The 19381-nt window shown below is 41.1% G+C and overlaps 1 protein-coding gene across 2 annotated transcripts in view; it reads right to left on the minus strand.

Annotated features, from left to right (window-relative positions):
- The window catches only part of PIK3C2G (phosphatidylinositol-4-phosphate 3-kinase catalytic subunit type 2 gamma), a 200105-nt gene that overhangs the window by 76260 nt on the left and 104464 nt on the right, over window positions 1-19381 (minus strand). For both annotated transcript variants that reach the window (XM_052668620.1, XM_052668619.1), the window contains exons 19-21: window positions 6850-7030; window positions 5418-5525; window positions 3052-3144 (exon numbers count right to left, since the gene is read on the minus strand). In XM_052668620.1, the coding sequence (XP_052524580.1) occupies window positions 3052-3144; window positions 5418-5525; window positions 6850-7030 (382 nt within the window). The remainder of the gene's footprint in view (window positions 1-3051; window positions 3145-5417; window positions 5526-6849; window positions 7031-19381) is intronic.

Below are 19381 nucleotides of genomic sequence, written 5' to 3' on the forward strand. Positions count from 1 at the left end.
TAACAATCTTTCTGCTTATTATTCCTATGCAGTTATTAAAGTTTGAAAATTTAATCCAGAGGTAGGATCCTAATTTAGCTACATTTTAAAGTCTACCTAATGCTAGATCCCTTTTCAAAAATGACAGCATTTGACCTAATGTTAAGCTTTACAACTTGCAGTTTGCAGCAGGCTGAGAGGAAATTTATGATCAATTTACATTTTATCCATGACATAATTCATATTCAGTTTCAAACAGTGGTGCCTGCTCTCCCCATGGACTCTGTTAAACAACAATCTTAGTGAAATGGGGTTGTAATTGTAGCCACAGAGGTAATGAAGAGATTATCTTTAGCCATTGCTGGATAGCTGGATAAATAGCCTGTGAAAATAAAAGGCCTGCTTTTATTTGTATCTACCCTTACCCCCAATCCCATCTAAAATACATGTGATTTTTGCTGATATTGTTAAATGTTTTGCTCTTTTTTTCTGCTCTTTTTACAAATGCATTCCAATCTACAGACATTTACAGCCATTAAATGAGTACTGGAGGAGACAACTTTATTTTTTAAAATAAAAAATCCAAATCTATCTTTCCTTCACTTCAAGGTAATCTTGACTCCAATTAATTCTATATATATTACCTAGGCCTGAGAAACATATTCTTTCCACTTACTTAAGTACAATATCAGTGCTTATTATTTCATGTATGCATTGTATATCATGAATGAACACTTGAATGACAGTAAAAATAAACAATACCTTTATACAAGGGGTTGCTGACTGGAAAAAGTTATGTCTATGATCATACTCATACAGCAGCTAGAAAATTAGTGGTTCTTGAACATTACCAGGCAGGGGAATTTCTGTGTAGGTGGAACTAACTCAAATGTTTAAATGCCTTATGGCAAAGCATTTGCACAAGAAATCAGTAAGTTTTGTATCTCACATAGATTCACATGTGAAATACCCTAAGAAGAAGCTTTCTAAATATTCAGAAAACAAAATATTGCTAGCCTCCTCTAGATGCCTGGAGAGCATATTTCTGTTCCTGAGAATTACACTCTGTATTATTTATTTATCAGGCCCAGCCAACGCGGGCTGATGAAAGGCAGGTTGTTCTTTGAGCAACCTCATCTCTTTCTACGACTGCACCCAGACTGGTAGATGAGGGAAAAGCTCTTGCTGTAATCTACCTAAACTTCAGCAAAGCCTTTGACACGATCTCTCACAGTATTCTCCCAGGGAAACTGGCTGCCCATGGCTTGGACAAATATACCCTTCTTTGGATAAGAAACTGGCTAGAGGGCCATGCCCAACAAACAGTGGTTAACGGAGACTGGTTAAGCTGGTTAAGCTGGAGACCTGTTACAAGTGGTGTCCCCCAGGGGTCTGTACTGGGGCCCATCTTGTTTGATATCTTTATTGATGATCTAGATGAGGGGATTGAGTGTACCCTCAGTAAGTCTGAGGATGACACCAAGTTGGGAGGTGGTGTTGATCTGTCTGAGGGTAGGGTGGCCCTTCAGAGGAATTTAGACAAGCTGGATCACTGGGCTGAGGTGAATGGGATGAAGTTCAACAAGTCCAAGTGCTGGGTCCTGCACTTTGGCCACACCAACCCTATGCAGCTCTATAGGCTTGGGGATGAGTGGCTGGATGACTGTGAAGAGGAAATGAACCTGGGGGTGTTGGTCGATGCTCGGCTGAACATGAGCCGACAGTGTGCCCAGGTGGCCAAGAGGGCCAACGGCATCCTGGCCTGCATTAGAAATAGCATGGCCAGCAGGAAAGAGCGGTAATCATGACCCTGTACTCAGCACTGGTGAGGCTGCACCTCGAGTATTGTGTTCAGTTTTGGGCCCCTCACTACTGGAAAGACATTGAGGCCCTGGAGCATGTCCAGAGAAGGGGTCTGGAGCACAAGTCTTATGAGGAACAGCTGAGGGAGCTGGGATTGTTCAGTCTGGAGAAGAGAATGCTCAGGGGAGACCTCATTGCACGCTACAACTTCCTGAAGGGAGGTTGTGGTGAGGAGGGGTTTGGCCTCTTCTCCCAGGCAGCAAACAGGACCTGAGGAAATGGTCTCAAGTTGTATCAGAAGAGGTTTAGATTAGACATAAGGAAGAAGGTTTTCTCTCAGAGAGTGGACAGGCACTGGAATGGCTGCCCAGGGAGGTGGTGGAGTCGCCGTCTCTGGCAGTGTTCAAGAGGTGTCTGGATGAGGAGCTGCGAGATATGAGTTAGTGCTTGTGGTAGCAGTGGTAATGGGAGGACGGTTGGACCAGATGATCTTCAGCTCCTTTCCAGCCTTGTGATTCTATGATTCTATGATCTATTTATATCAATTGTTATGCTTTAGGATTGGAACATGACATTGCCAGAAATCAAGGAATAAGTTTTCTTTGGCAACATCAACTGCTTTGTATGCATCAGCCATTTTATGACCTTCGGTGTTCTTTCAAAACCAGCATCCGTTGTTATGGAAGACATACACTTTTGAAAGAGAAACTATTCTAGATTACAAGCATTATCTTTTTCTGATGGACATAGCACTGTCCCAACTACAAAGCTTAATGGAAAATAAACTAGAATACTAGTCAGTTCCTCCAACTAACTCTACTGAGACAGAGCTCCTCTGCAGTCCCCATTCCCCCACACTGGCTAGTAGGGCTGGAATTAAACTCTCTCCAGCAAATAGTCTTTGACACTGTAGCATTTTGATTTGTGAGAGACATATGGATATGGTTACAGGAGTCAGTCATACTGAGCAATCTCTTCTTAGGATGTGCCCTCTGTTTTAGAAAATAAGCTTTATATTTGAGCCTGGTTTTCTCCACTAAGGAAAAAGGGATGCAAGAAATAACTTGATTCTCAATCAATAAGTTGAGTACATCAGAGTATTTTCTTTGCATATTCCAATGAAAGTTCTAGTAACAAAAATAACTGTGAAAAGTGAAGAACAGAGCCAAATCAAACATTTTCAGGCTCTACATTTAAAACATAAATCAGGTGAACTTAAAATCAGCCTTTTGCATACAAAAGGAAGTAAATATTAGAAGAGTAACTCACCTTAAAAATAATATTGATATTTCCACTTGGAGCATTTGCATTGATGAAGGAGATTTTTAATGGAAAAGCATTCGATGTAAAATATGAACATGACTTCAGGGAAAAAGAAAGCAAGACGACAGCAGTAACACATACATAAAACAACAGGTTAGTACAATAATGCCAAAAAAGGTAACATCTTTCACACCGCTCAAAATCTCAGATAACAAAAACAAATAATTATTGATATTACTGGCTGTTTAATTGGATCAGGAAAATGAGAAACTCTTTTTCCACTGACAATTGTTCCACTCAGTAATCAGATTATATGAACAGATAATATTTTACATACTAATTCTTTTTCACTTTCACTCAGTTTTCTAATGCTAAACTTTGTCTAGGATTTAGTAGACAAAAATATATCAGCTTAATCGAATGGGAATCTGCAAAGAAATGAAATGTCTTCAGTCCCATTTTAAATTCTGCAAAAAAATTACAGATGGTATAGTCTTTATAAAAGCAAAGAAGTTGTTAATCTCGCTGGTCACCTCATGCTGACTAAGGATACAGAAAATTCTGAAAAACACAATTGATTTTATGTGGAATTTGTCTTAATTAAATATGAGAGTTTTTGTTTAATGACCTCTCATGCTCCGTAGCTCCTTCCACTTGAAGACCTCAACAGGCTTCAAAAAGCATTAATTAGCCAAGCATACCAAATCCTGTGTGAGTTAGGTTGGTATTATTATCATCACTATAAAGAAAGGGGGGGGGGAACCCAACAACATAACCAAAGACAATGGTAAATTAATGCTTTGGTTTCTAGAAATAATGAGCACCTCACTGCAGCTACTGCTGTGCTTACTTGGTGGAGTGTAATGGAGGCTAATTTGTACAAAACCACTTCTAGTCAGAGCTGTCTCATGCTTTTCATCTAAAAATCTCAAAGCACAAATTCAAATATTGTCTTAGCCACACCATTTCTCTGCAACATTCAATAGCTATGATTGAAGAAGAAATCTTGACCCCCTATGGAATTTTGACAATTGAAATGTCTGAATAAGTATTTGAAAGGTTACTACATACAATGCATTAGTGATAGAGCTGCCATCAGTGCTTGCTACTAGTAAAATTGATGGATGATAGCAAAATTAATTAAATTTGAGGGTGTTATGAGCATTTAAAAATCCTAGTTTGCATGATTATATTATCAAACAAATAAGGAAAAAAGCTGCAGATATTTATAGTATTATAAGAGCCTATAATGATATGAGAAAAGTGAAAAAAATCTCTTCAGATAATTACATTTACACATTTTGTATCTCTCCAGCCAAGCTGGTGCAGTATAAATAGCATGATTGTATGGTGAAATACTTCCCTATTAGTCATTATTTCCAAAAAGCCTGAAAGTAGTGAGAAGCAGCAGGCTTCAAATTTTTCCAACTTATATCATCCACAATTGGCCCAAACCTGCAGGGTGCTGGAAGACCTCTGTTCTCTGAGAGATCAAGACTGAATAGCAATTACTTGGAGAATCACAGGTCAAAGACAATTGAAGGGATCAGCACCTCTCAGAATAAGGTCCACTGTGGATAATGAGCCAGAGAACAAAAATAGAGCACAAATTGCTGTAATTAGATAACTATAACCAATAATATATACAGGTCTTCAGATTTGTTTTTCCTTGCTGCTGGATACCTTTTCCTTTTGTGGACTTGGAACAGCCTATTTCTGGCATAATATTGATTATGAAAACATTCTAAACAACGAATAACTGAGTCTTAGTATTGTGGTCAAAGTCAAATTAAGCAACTCTAAACAGCATTAACTGTTTCCTTTATTTACAAATCACTTTTAATATGAGTTGTAGACATAGTTGACTTACTGTGAATATTTAATTTTAATATTTAATTCTCAGCCAGTGCCTTGTCTCCTGTAAGCAAAAATAGAGTAGGTCTAGAAATTTAGCTGCCCCCATCTGTGACAGAGGACAGTCTTGGATGGGAAAAAACTGCCATTAAGTGCTACGTGGATAGAATGGAAAACAAGAGTCATTTTTATGAAATCCAGGTGCCTTTGCCAAGCTCAACACCACAGCAGGAGAGCTGAACTAAGAGAAAACTGCTGAGAGTTTGAAATATGTGCTGCTGCTGCTGCACAAGGTAAGACGGATAGGCAATACCTAGCCCAGTAATCCCCTTCACCTCTGCCTTCAACAAAGGCCCTGAATTTCAAGGGGATTAGTCTGGATGACAGTTTACCAGATAACTTATCCTTAATACCAGTAGGATGATTTCCCAGCCAGTACAGCCATTCAATCTCTCCTCCTCTTCATATTAAAATATGAACAAACAAAAAACGTAATTCATTGCATGAGCTAGACTTACATCTGCCTCTATGCCTTGCACAACAAGTGCAGGGTTCAGGGGAAGTCGGCAAACTTTTACCTCCTGGAAGAACTGCTGAAGTCTATTGAGTTCCATCTTTAACACCTCCTGCAACAAGCACATCATTATGGCAACATGAAAGAATATAATAGCAGTTCTTAAGTCATTGACTGTCTTGCTACATTAGAATCAAATAGTCAAATTTCTGGCACTAATAGCATCAATCTAAACATTTAACAGTTAATGAGGTCACGCTGAGGTACAGTTATTAAAAAACAAAACAAAACAACTTGTGATTTTACTCTGTATTGATGTTTTTACTATTTAGGTTCTCTCCCTGTTTATGCTGTCATGCAGGTTCATTTTTGACACCCTTCATTAGTGGCCGATTAGTCTCGCACCTCCTCTGCTGCATCTCATGTCTTTTTTGCCTTTCTGGATAGCTTTACGATTTGTTGCCTCAACACTGTGATCTCCCTCACCTAACAGTTGGTGTGTTAACTGCAAGGTTTGGAAGTTCCTCAGTACCACGGTAACTACAGCCTGGAGATTAATCTCAAAGAGATGAAATATGCAAGTCATTTATAATGCATCACTACTATTTCTTTTCCTTTACATGGATTTTTCTTTTTGCAAATATATTTTTTATTTTTACTTCCACGTTTGCTTTGCTGCTTTCAGTGGCAACACAGAGTATTCTGAAAAATACTACGAAAATCTTTGAATCCTTAACAAGGCAAAAAGAATTCATGGTAACTTTCATGATAACTAGCAGTGGCAGGTATATTTTTATCTGTCTTTTTGGCTTGCTTCACTGAGATCTTGTCAAGAAATTGTTTTACACTTTAGGTAAGTAATGTAAGATGTCTTGGAAAATTAATATTTGAATTGGAAACATACCCATGCAACATAAAAGCTGCACCTGCTGGAGATAACTGTAAGCTTTCTATTGCCAAGAATGCATCTCTGCAGTTACACTTGCAGTATTAATTACTGACTGCTATATATGAGATGTGAAGTACTGAACATTTTGATTGGCTTTGTTAAGAAATGAGAATGTTCAGCGTGTTAGTGACAACTTATAGCAAAGCTTTTGAGGAAAATGGCGCCTCCACAGGAGACATATTTTGGAAAGAGATGTAGAATGTGTTCCTTTCAATTGTTACTCACCTCACTGTTTCTGACCACCACCAAATTTAAGAAACCATGGAATGAGGAATTTAAGCGGGTTGAAAGATACACTGACCTCAAGAGCAATAATGGTAAGAAGATAATGGGCTCCGAACGGCCCAGCAAAAATATACGTATTAAAAATTTCATTCAAATATTGGGTTTATTTACATAAAGGGTACTGAAGTAAGAAAAGACACTTTGGAAAAAGTAAAATTACCTGGATAAGCTTAGATGGAAGGGGAAATATTTTTTAACAAACCTTTCTTTTCATGTCACTGGCAGCTTTTACTTTTTCAGCAATGTCTTCCAAAATTCTGATAAGTTTCTCCTCCTTAGAAAATTCATTGTTCAAGGTTTTCCCAGCAGTGAATTGGAGAGCAGCCAGTAGTTTCCGATACCAGATTTTGAAATGAACTTCATTCTGTGCATTTTTCAACAGCCTGAAGAGGGGAAAAAATCAGTGTATTTAAAACTGATTTTTATTCTATAACACTTCCAGAAGAAGCAATGAATGTACTCCAGACTAATCTGTATTTGGTGACTATAGGCATCTTAGCAACATAGAATGAAAAAAAAATGTTTATTTGTTGGTGATACTGAATTCCCATTTATAACTAATGAGATTCTAAATCTATCTTTTTTCTTCTGTCAGTGCACTTACACAGTCAAACATATCAGCTAAGAGGTACATTTAAAGACCATTTTAGTTCCAGAAGCCTTCACTTACCTGAGTCGAGGAGACGTTAATGAAATTGGCACTATTGCTAAAAAATATGAGCCCACTTTGTTCGTTTTTTACTCATTAGTATTTGTCTTAAGCAAAAATCCAACTTTCAGTTCTACTGAAGTTTGTAAAAGCTTTGGAAGTGGAGTTATTCTCTACATAAAATTCAGATGTAAAATGAAACCCTAGCATTTTTCACAGGTATATCATGTAGCTTTCTCTAATTACAAGTTCATTTGTGTTAGTAAAGCTGTGTGGGCTTTATGTTTTTGTGGTTAATTGAATGGATAACTGTGGATCTTTTCCTTGATGAGAGCCAGAGTTTTTGTGCAACTTTGATTTATTTTTATAAGTTCAAACAGAATCATGAGCTAATTTATACTGTCACTAACATCCCACCCATTACCTGGGATTTCCTTTTCACTGAAAGACTAATGGACTGCTATTTTGCTTTTTTGCCCTTAACAATTGTCCCTTCAATTTTAAGAACATCCCAAACCTCAAATTCCTTATAAACGCCTGGATCATAATGCAATTTCTCTTATTTCATGAGGTTACTCAATATTTCATGAGGTTACTCAAACCTAACAGATAATGCTAGTTTTAACAGGACAGAAATTGGAGAAGTTGACTGTGTAAACTCAGCACACCCGAGTATGTCACATAACCAAAAGCAAGCACAAGACTTATCAAGCACTTCTATCTACAGGTAAAAAATTGTAATGCCGTTAGACTCTGACTCCTTCAAATCATATATAAGGTGCTACAACACTGCTACTACAGTACATGCATTTTTTGGTAATGAAGTATTCCTTCACCTTTCATAAGGCAATCACTTTCTAGATCCTCTTTTCCTTTAAAGGTCAGAGCCGAATAAGATCACCTACTAGATTCTGAAAAGCCTTCCTGGTTACACAAAAACTCTGAGCATCTAAAGGTTTATAAGTACTGAAAATCCTTGAAAACTGTGCACTGTTTCTATCTGAAATATCTAGACATGAAAGGGAAGGTACATGAGAAGTTTATCAAACTCTCTGAAGGAGACTGAAATAGCATTTCTTCCTGTAGTTTGACAAACGTAAATAATTACTTTTTGGACTGGAAAGAAATACAAATAGTTTTTGCACAGACTGAAGATGGCTGCAAGCACAAGCATATATGGTGGTTGATAAACCAATTCTTTCAGATTTCACACCAGTTAACTTCAAGTTTCGATGAGATGTAATTATTTTACTTGAATGTAGATACCTTGTGCCATTTTAGATGTCCTAGAAATTCCCATTTGGCCTCCAGCTGCTGCCTTGGAAGGACATGGGCTTACTAGAGGCAATATCTGCCAGGTGCCAAACCCTAGCAGTTGTCTTCAGTCACACTGTGCTGTGTAAAATAGCCTGAGTTTAGGCTACTGAATCCCTCCGTGGCCTTCCTAGCTCAGTTACAGGCAAATGAGATGATTTAAAATAAAATCACTTGCAACAGCAAGTCAGGAACATACTTGGTGATTGCTTTTTTAAAGGCAAGCATTACTAGTTCTGTCTGAACTATCATATAGGCAAGAATTTTAGTTTAATGAAGCAGAGCCCAGCTTAGTCTCAGTGCAGCTAAACAGTTTGCATTTCCCTTGGAGCACAGGTAGAATGAACTTGTTCCCTATCTGACCAGAAAGAAATACCTCTCAATTCACAATTGTGTCTTATTTGTGTCATTGCTTTTTGGCTGTACATAGATTTGTGAGCAACTCTTTCCAAGCAGGAAGTACAGAAAGAGTAAAGTATGTAAGAAACCTCTGATGAACACCTCAGGAACTCAATGAGAATTGCAGCCACTGCCATTGAACCAGACTGACATATCAGTATCACAAAAACAAGGTCACATATCCCACTAGTTCTATGTTTTTGTTGCTCTTTATCATGTTTTCATTTCAAAATAATAGTTTTCTTGCTTAGATGCATTAATTTTGTTACATACTAAGGTTACCTCACCTTCAACCACCCGTTCTGTGGCCAAGGAGAGAACTGGCTGAGGACAGCAATCCCTAATCAGTCTTCCCATTCTCCGGGTGGAAAATCCCAGCACCAGGCCTGAAGAGCCTCACAGGCTGTCCAATGCAACTGCCAGCCACTGCATTTGGGTCAGCATGGGGCATTCAGAATCCTGTTGCCATGGCCACTGAGCTGCCCCCAACGGCAGTGCCTGAGCTGACTCAGAGGCTGCTGGACTCTGAGTCTCGGAAAGAGATACTCATTATTTCTAAGGATAAGATGGAGCAGCCACCCACTAAGAAGAGGCGGCTGCTGGAAATGGGTGATGACATCAAGCCCATGGAGGTGGACCCGCCTGGAAGCAGTGCACAGCCCACGGAGGTGGATCCACCCCCAGAAGACAACCTGATGGAGGTGGATCCACCTTCATTGGGGCAGAGTGGACATCACTCTGTTGTTGCCAGGCTGATCAGAAAGAGGTCGCGCCCCAGAGCACATCGCAGGGGCGCCAGGATCCGTCTACCTCCCTTGAAATGGCCGCTTCGACGCTGGCAGTGATCCTCTTGTCCTGTAAGTTTGGTCTTACCCAGGAGAGCCCCAAGATCATTGTGGCCATCCTGTGGGCTCACGTGGAGCTCCATTTCCTGGTCATTCTCCTTTCTGCAGCCAAGGCTCCTATGAGCCCTTCCTTCTCGTCTCCTTTCCTTGCCCCTTCCCAAGACCTCTCGTCTCTTCTTCACCAAGTCCTGAGGAAGAGGGCAGGGCAGGGACAGCCATCCTTCGAGCTGCTGTGCCAGGCCAGAGGGAGGAATCCAACAGAGGGACCTCAACACTGGGGGCCTCGAACATCGCAGGGGGGGCATGGATCCTATAAGTTTACTGTTAGCCAGGAGAGCCTGAACTCAGCACCAGCCTACAGGCTCACATGGAGCCTTCATTTCCTGATAATTCTTCTCGTGACAGCTAAGGCTCCCATGAGCCCATCCTTCCTGTCCCTCTCCCTCATCCTAGCTCAGGGTGGGAGAAGAAGTAAAAGAAGAGGCAGAGGCAGCTCTGGAGGACTAGACTTTGGTTTGGATGGAAAGAAGTACTGAACTTCAGCAAGAAGGTCCAGTCCAGATGCTTTGTTTGGACTTTTCTTTCAAGACTGGGCAATCAGCAATTTAAAACGACACAAAATAATGAAAAAGTACAAAACAAAATAAACACATTTTCTTTTTTAAAAGAAAAATAATAATTGTCTCTCTGCTTTAGGAACCTTAGAGTTTTCATGTAGGTTCCTGCATCTCCTTGCCTTTGACACACAAGCACGTACCCCACAGCAGGACACGCTGCCCTCATTTCCATCGCAAGGACCAACCACTACATTGCACACACCACAGCTGTCCCCTTGCCCTGTCTCAACACTCTCCTATGTGGCGGGGATATTTCACATCACAAACTTAGGAAAAAGCCCATTTTGAACACAGAACTATAGAATCACAAAACTCACAGCATTTCACTTCCCCTCAACAACTAACTGGTTAATTAACAGAGAGGTTTGAATTGAAAACAAGAATTGGCATTTGTCAGGACAAACACAGAACTAAAGGAAAACATTTTGGTTTAAATTAGTGATGGCCCCTGCCTGGGTGACAGTCAGAAGTCCTCAGTGACGTCTAATGATAGGATAAGGGGCAACAGGTAGAAGTTGTAACATAGCTGGTTCCACATAAATACTAGAAAAAAACTTCTCGGTGAGGGTAACAGAACACTGGAACAGGCTGCTCAGAGAGGTTGTCTCATTCTCTGGAGACATTCAAAACCCTTCTGGATGCATTCCTGTGTGACCTAATCTAGATGTTCCTGCTCTGGCAGGGGGATTGGACTAGATGATCTTTCAAGGTTCCTTCCAATCCCTGCTATTCTGTGATTCCGTGATTCTGTGAACTTGTTCATTTCTGCCCCACAAAGACAAGTGCAGGTGCATTTATGAAAAGACTACATCACCATGATCTATAGTTTGAACGTGCCAGATAACACCAGTGCAGAATCTTCTGTACACACTTGCACTTGCATTGAAATCAAATCCCAATTGTTTAAAACATATTCACAGAATCACAGAATCATCATAGTTGGAAAACATCTCTAAGATCACCCAGTCCTACCATCCATCTGTCTATCACCAATATTTCCCACTAAACCATGTCCCTCTGTACAACATTTAAACATTTCTTGAATACATCCAGGGTTGGTGACTCCACCACCTTTCTGGGCAGCCTATTCTAGCACCTGACCACTCTTTTGGAGAAGTTCTTCCTAACATCCAACTTGAACCTTCCCTTGTGAAACTTAGTCCTATTGCTATTAATATGGGAGAAGAGGCGAACCCCCACCTCACCGCAACCTGCCTTCAGGTAGTGGTAGAGTTCTCTCAGCCACTCCTCATAAGGGTTGTGCTCCAAGTGAATATTCATTCACCTAGTCTATTTTTCATAGTAAATATTTATAGAAACCAGAAACACTACTTTTTCATGTTGAGATATCCCTCTTATTCTCCCAGACATAGAACATTAAAACAACTTTAATTTTCCTAAAATGGAAGGCTTAGGATTCAGAGAGGAAGCAAAATAACACAAGAAAAATGTTTTCCTTATTTTGAACAGTTACACTCCACAGAAGGTGGATCAGCTGAGCAGACTCATGTTTTGATTACTTTTATGGTTATTTGTTCACATAGAATAAGCTTAGATAAATCTTAATGCAAACACATGCTTAATAAATATTTTGTTTCAACCCATGAAAAGATTATGGGTCAGATTCAGATAGTTTGTGCATAAGGTGTACATGAGGACAGAGGATGGATAGAGCCTGAATTCTCTCAGACATGCTTTTGTGATCCAGGCTGTGATGAAGTTGAAGCAGTCATCATGTCTCACTGTTAAAATCCATTTCCTGCCAGCTGCAGCCCAGCACACACTCCACAGTTTGAATCCACACAGCAGCTTTTGACAGTCCATGTGCTACCCTGCAGCCCCAGGAGGGTCTTCACTTCAGGGCTCTGCTCTCAAAATATGCCCAGCGAAAGCAGCAGAGGCAGCGCAACTCTCTTCTGCCTGCCCACTGGGATAAGCGTGCTTTTAAAAACCTGTAGACCTCAGCTTCGAAACAATTTGGATTAACTCGGTCTGACTTCTATGTTCATTTCATAAAAGCAAGTCCCAAGGAGGATACAAAGGCCAGCTTTTAATGTGATGACTCATTGTAGGCTTTGCTAAAATGTTTACTCAATGACTGAACAAATATGTAGTTGTAATTCTGTCTTTCCACTTTCCTGGCCCACACATCTTCAGTCTGCCATTGCAAGAGCTTGGCAGAGATTGGAAAATACAACTTCTGAGGTCACAGGATGGAGAAATACTCAAGATACTGATGAAATTTTCAAGATAGGACTGGACACCTAGCTGTGACGGAGGAAGACTACATTGGAATGATTTAAAACTTAGGGCTGACAATAAAGAAATATATGAAGATTCATTATTATTATTTTTTTTTTCTGACAATTTTCACAGTATCTGCAAGATAGAACTCAACACAAAACCTTGCTTGATCTAGCTAGAAGATCTTGCTGTCAGTAACAAGAGGGATTTCCTCACTCTTCAAGATTCTGACTTGAGACAAATGCCGTTCCCCTCAACAAGCACAGGGGAATTCAGATGCACTGTCCAGAAGTCACTTTCTAGGACATAGCATAATGGGGCTGGAAACAGAAAGGCTCTGACCTGAGAGTTAGCAGTGAAGTCAACTAGACTTCCTCTGTTCAGCAGCAATCAGACATATGCTGGGGTGCTCTGAGACATGCTTCTAACATCCTTTGCAAACAACTGCTTTTCTTCCTTTTTATATTCACCAACTCCACACCTGCAGTGCAGCTCAAGCCTCCTTTTTCTGGCTCCTGCAGCAGCAGAAGTGTGTATTTGTATTTTCCAGGGAGAGAAAATCAAGAGCCAGCCTTCTCCAGACAGAGATTTTGGCCACAGGGCAGAAGGGAAGATGGGACAGAATCCAGCTGAGTTATCTCTTGTGTCAGAGAAGGAAAAGCAGTGCTAAAATGAGCAGCTCTGGAAAAAAAGGGAAATGAAAAAGAAAATACTATAATGAAGGAAAGGAATGAGATGAGATGTATCTTGTTATCAAAACAGGTGACGTGTTCACATTCTACTGGTACAGTGTGGGGAGAGGAGAAAGCTGGTACCCAAATGGCTTTGCAGCAGGCACCGTCTGCTCTCTGGGTTGGGAGCTGGCAGGCAGGTGGAAGAAGTAGGCTGCTCAGTCAACTTTCCTGCTTGAACATCTGCTCCTCATATCCTTCAGAAACTGGAACACTGTAAATCATAAGGTAATGTATGATAGGACAGATTAGCTTGCAGACAGCCTATTAGACTACACTGTAGAAAAAGACACCTAAGATGTGGTGTGATCAGTATAGACCCTATTACAAGTGATATCTGATATTTCTTACACAAAAGCTGGCCCTGCTAGCACACTGTGTATGCTTTGCTCAAGGTGTTTCAAATTCAGAGACACACCATGAAAATGAAGTTCTTCGTGATTTCAGGGTTGTGCTGAGGTTCTTACTGTCAGGATCAGCTTCTGGCAGAACGTGAGCATGGAAGTCAATACACTTTGTCATGGAGGTATTCTATATGCTTGTTTTCTGTTTGTCTTAGCTGGAGACAGGACTACTCACAGAAGGAGAGAGCGTGAATATAAGCCTACTGCTAATTATAGTAACAGTTGATTTAAAATGTTTCTCTGCAGCTTTTCATATCAAAGATTAGCACACAAAATGCAGTTCTTTACTGCTGCACAACTTCCATGTCTAAGGTTGCCATCCAACCTGACTTTCATTACACATCCTGCAGCATTCTTAAGGTCTCATTACTGCTTTATATTGCCATGGAGCAATGGAACATACCCAGAGCATACCAGGGATTTAATTTCCATATCCTTGAAGAAAACATCTTACTGATTACACTTAAGAGGGTAAATAACAGGTAATTTGCCAGAGGGGTTGATCTTGGGCTTTGCAGATTCTTAAATCCCACTGCAAATTACTCACAGAAACAAGTACAAGAGAGAAGAGAAAAATCAGCAGTTGAAAATTAGTACTTCCATGTAGCCTGTGAAGGGTCGTAAGGATGAGTAGGCAATTGCTGCTATTAATTACCTGGTTGCAAATAAGACATTTCTTAGTCTTCTCTTTTATCTCCCCAAGGTTACACTGTGCAAGTTTTTACTCTCCTACCATTGATGACACTAATAATTCCTTTGATAGAGATATCAACATAACAAATACTTCACAGACACTTCAAAGAATTCCAAGAATTGTCCTCCATCTCCTTTCCCACAGCTGCCCTACTCCTGTGCAGGGTACAGCCAAGTGTACAGAATTCATCTTTTTCATTTATGAACTGGTCCTCTCAGGCATGGCCTATTTAGAAACAGACAAATTCTAAGGCAGCAGGGTGCCAAGCTGGCAAATATGACTGCAGCTTTTCTGATGACTTTGCCAGTGCCTAGGACAGATGACTGAACTTGATGATGCGCCCAAGAATCTATCTGTAGGACGGCAGCTTTTGCTTCAGAGAACAGAAAAGCATGCTTGCACTTATTTCAATGCAAACTCTGTTCCCAGCTTCCTTCATAGGACCTGTGAGGTAAACACTCCTTCACTAGACATAAAAATTTAATTTCATTTAACTTGTTGGAAAGCTTTAAGGTGGCTCTGTTCTCACAGTCAATGTACTCTAGAAAATAGATACAGAATAATAATTGCCTTTTCAAACTAACCTCAAATTTTAAGAGGGCTTGATTACACTTAGTGTGGAAATCAGAAATCAGCAAAGCAGCAGATGTAAAAGCAAATGAACAAGTGAAAAGCCAAAAAAATCCCCAAACAAACAAATAAACAAAAAAGGTATAATGCATTGAGAACAACACAGTTTCTGCAAGGCAGGATAGGGAGCAAAGTCAAGTGGGCAGAAGAGTTAATAAACAACCGGGATGAGAGAGTCATAGCAGTGCTCTCTGATGATTGCGGAACCAGGCATTTTCCAAGGAATTACAGAAAGATAATGAAAAGCCATCCACTCTACTGGAAAGACCAAGACTGAACTCACATTCACTTTCCTGTCCTTTGAATAAGTACAGAGACAGAAAAAAAGAAGAATCACAAGAGAGTTGGCAGATCACTAGTGCCTCTGCTGATCTTTCTTCTCTCATTTGTTTTTATTTTAGAAAAAGAAGAGAATGACAGTTTACATTTCTTCAGGAGATTCAATGAAGCATTATTTTATCTGAATATTTCCAACCAAGTAATTCTCCAGGATGGAGGTGTAGCCTCTGTTTGGAATCTTGCAGCACCAGTCCACTTTTGGTTCTTCAATGCTCTCACACAAGAGACTTACAAATCACTCGCACCTGCCACTTCTCATACAGCAGAACTGCTCTTATGGACTAATTTTTCAAAGCGTTACCCTGGAATGAAAAGTACTTTTGTTTAAAGTAAAATTTTATTTTAAAAAGTCATAAGATACATTTTGATTTGTTTTTCTGAATCATTTTTTCTATTGTAACTTAGAACAGATGTCTAACATATCAGTCTCCCTTAGACAAAAAAAAATGTGGCAGACATTATAATATATGCTGCTTAGGCTTGAGAAACAACATTTCTATGGGTGCCCGGGGACTAGCTGCCTTTATTTGCTGATCTCCTGAAGATCTTATGAACTAAGCAACAGAATTTGCATCCAGACAAATCACTTGATCCAGTAAATTCGGTTGACCACATTCCCCCCACACCGGTTGAATGCCTTCCTCATGGCATGCATGTCTTGCTGACTGAACAAAACTTAGCAGAAAACAAAGATCTATTTCCTGTGAGTAGATTGCAAATACCTGCTAAAGTTGCCTAACAGAGCAATGCCTTCACTGATACATAGTATAGTTAGTTGTATTGAGAAAATAAACTCCAGATAAAAGCAGTTGTGCTTGAAGTAGAAAGAACATATGCCTTGAAAATGAACTGTATAAAGAATTAATAAAATAGTATAATGGCACACAGGCACTACTTATCACTATCACAATGCAGATGCCACCTACTGTCTAAGCAAGAAATAATCATACGTAGAAGATGTCTTCTGCAATTGGTTGAATGGACATACTAATATCAATATAAATGATATAAGAACTGTCTAGTAGAACAAAGTTTAAGCAGTTTACGTCCTTCTGTTTCAGGGTGTTTTTTTTTTTAAAAAAAGAGAATTTTTATTAAAATAATTTTCTTTCTAGCATTCTCCTCTGCTTTGATTGGGATCTGCAAGCAGCAGAAGACCATATTTTATCATTTCATGAACATAAAAAATACCTGCAGAAGAATACCACAACAGAGTTAGTGGCTGTTTCCAATATTGTCTGATATAAAATGTCAATCTGAAGAAGCACCGGAAATGAGAACTCCTTCACACTGGAGTGTCATTAACACCAAGAGTGACATACTTAAGCTCAGAAGTGCAATACATGTATAACAACTGCTCTCAACAGAGAGAGTACTGCTATCATAGTGAATAGAAACAGAATGATTAAACTCACCCTCTGAAAACTGTGATCAGAATAAAAATAAAAATTACATTTAATATCTGCATGAAGATTAGCAATGGGGTAATATTGTTGTGCGTGTAGTAAGAAATACATATTTGCTCTTACATTTGCTCTTTATGTAAGAGAGCAGCTTGAATGTATTGAACTCCACCTGGGGGAGAGCGGTGTAGCAGTGGAGAGCTTGTGGGTAAGAATCAAGGGGTGGGCTGGTATGGCTGACACCGTTGTGGGGGTGTGCTACAGGCCCCCTGATCAGGAGGAGGAGGTTGATGAGGCCTTCCACAAACAATTGGAAGCAACGTCATGATCCAAGGTGCTGGTGCTTATGGGGGACTTCAATTATCCAGATATTTGCTGGAAAAGCAATGTGGCCAAGCATGCGTGGTCCAGACGGTTCCTGCAATGTGCTGAAGACAACTTCCTGATGCAGGTGGTTGAGGAATCGACAAGGAGAGGGGTACTGCTGGACCTTATTCTCACTAATGGAGAAGGGCTTGTCAGGGAAGTAAAGGTCGGGGGCAGCTTGGGTTGTAGTGACCACGAGATGGTGGAGTTCAGGATCCTGAGTGGAAGAAGTAAGGCAAAAAGTAGGATTGCAACCTGGACTTCAGGAGAGCCAACTTCGATCTCTTCTGGGACCTACTTGGAGCTATCTCATGGGCTAGGGTATGGGAAGGCAAGGGGGCCTGTGAGAGCTGGTCGACATTTAAGCAGCTCTTCTTCCAAGCTCAGGATTGGTGCGTCCCTGTTAGGAAGAAGTTGGGAAAGGGTGGCAGGAGACCTGTGTGGATGAGCAAGGAGCTCGTGCACAAACTCAAAGGAAAGAAGAAGGCCCATGAAATGTGGAAAAAGGGTCTGACTACTTGGGAAGAATACAGGAATGTTGTCAGGGTCTGCAGGGATGCGACGAGGAAGGCTAAAGCCCACCTGGAATTAAATCTGGCAAAGGGGATAAAGGATAATAAAAAAGGTTTTTTCAAGTACATTAACAGTAAAAGGAAGACTAGGGAGAATGTGGCTCCCCTGCTAAGTGACGGGGGTGTTCTGGTAATGGGGGATGCTGAGAAGGCAGAGATACTGAATGCCTTCTTTGCTTCTGTCTTCAGTGAAAAAGCTCCCCCTCAGGAATCTGAGACCCTGGAGGTTAGTGAGAAGATCTGGGGAATGGAAGACCTCCCTTCAGTCAGAGAAGAGGTGGTCCGGGAGCGCCTAGGCAACACCAATGTTCACAAATCCATGGGACCCGATGGGATTCATCCACGGGTGCTGAGGGAGCTGGCAGAGGTGATTGCTGAACCGCTTTCTGTCATCTTTGAGAGGTCTTGGAGGACGGGGGAGGTGCCTGAAGACTGGAAGATAGCCAACGTCACTCCGGTCTTCAAAAAAGGCAAGAAGGAAGACCCAGGCAATTATAGGCCAGTCAGCCTCACCTCTGTCCCTGGAAAGATGATAGAACAGCTTGTGCTGGATGTCATCTCCAGACAACTGGAAGAAAAGGAGGTTATCAGGAGCAGTCAGCACGGGTTCACCAGGAGGAGGTCGTGCTTGACCAACCTGGTAGCCTTCTCTGTTGTCTCTGGCTGGGTGGATGGGAGGAGAGCAGTGGATGTAGTCTACCTTGATTTCATCAAGGCATTTGATACTGTCCCCCATGACATCCTTATAACAAAGCTGAGGAAGTGTGGGATAGATGAGTGGACAGTGAGGTGGGTTGAGAAGTGGCTGACTGGCAGAGCACAGAGGGTCGTTGTTGGTGATGCAGAGTCCGGTTGGAGGCCTATAACTAGCGGTGGTCCTCAGGGGTCGGTGCTGGGTCCGGTCTTGTTCAACATCTTCATCAATGACCTTCATAAGGGGATAATGGCCACCCTCAGCAAGTTTGCTGATGATACGAAGTTGGGAGGATTGGCTGACACGCCTGAAGGCTGTGCTGCCATTCAGGAAGACCTGGAAAGGCTGGAGAGCTGGGCAAAAAAAAAACCGGATGAGGTTTAACAAAAACAAATGTAGAGTCTTGCATCTGGGGAGGAATAATTCCATGCACCAGTACAGGTTGGGGGATGAGCTGCTGGAGAGGAGCTCTGCGGAGAGGGACTTGGGTGTCCTGGTGGATGACAGGTTGGCCATGAGCCAGCAGTGTGCCCTCGTGGCCAAGAGGGCCAATGGCATACTGGGGTGCATTAAAAAGAGCATGGCCAGCAGGTTGAAGGAGGTGATCCTCCCCCTCTACTCTGCCCTGGTGAGACCTCATCTGGAGTACTGCGTCCAGTTCTGGGCTCCCCAGTACAAAAAAGACAGGGATCTCTTGGAAAGAGTCCAGCGGAGGGCCACAAAGATGGTGAAGGGCCTGGAGCATCTCTCCTATGAAGAAAGGCTGAGTGAAATGGGTCTCTTCAGCCTTGAGAAAAGAAGACTGAGAGGGGACCTGATCCAGGTCGATAAAT

Source organism: Tympanuchus pallidicinctus, unplaced genomic scaffold (assembly GCF_026119805.1).
Source record: "Tympanuchus pallidicinctus isolate F22 unplaced genomic scaffold, pur_lepc_1.0 scaffold8, whole genome shotgun sequence".
Classification (NCBI taxonomy): Eukaryota; Metazoa; Chordata; class Aves; order Galliformes; family Phasianidae; genus Tympanuchus; species Tympanuchus pallidicinctus.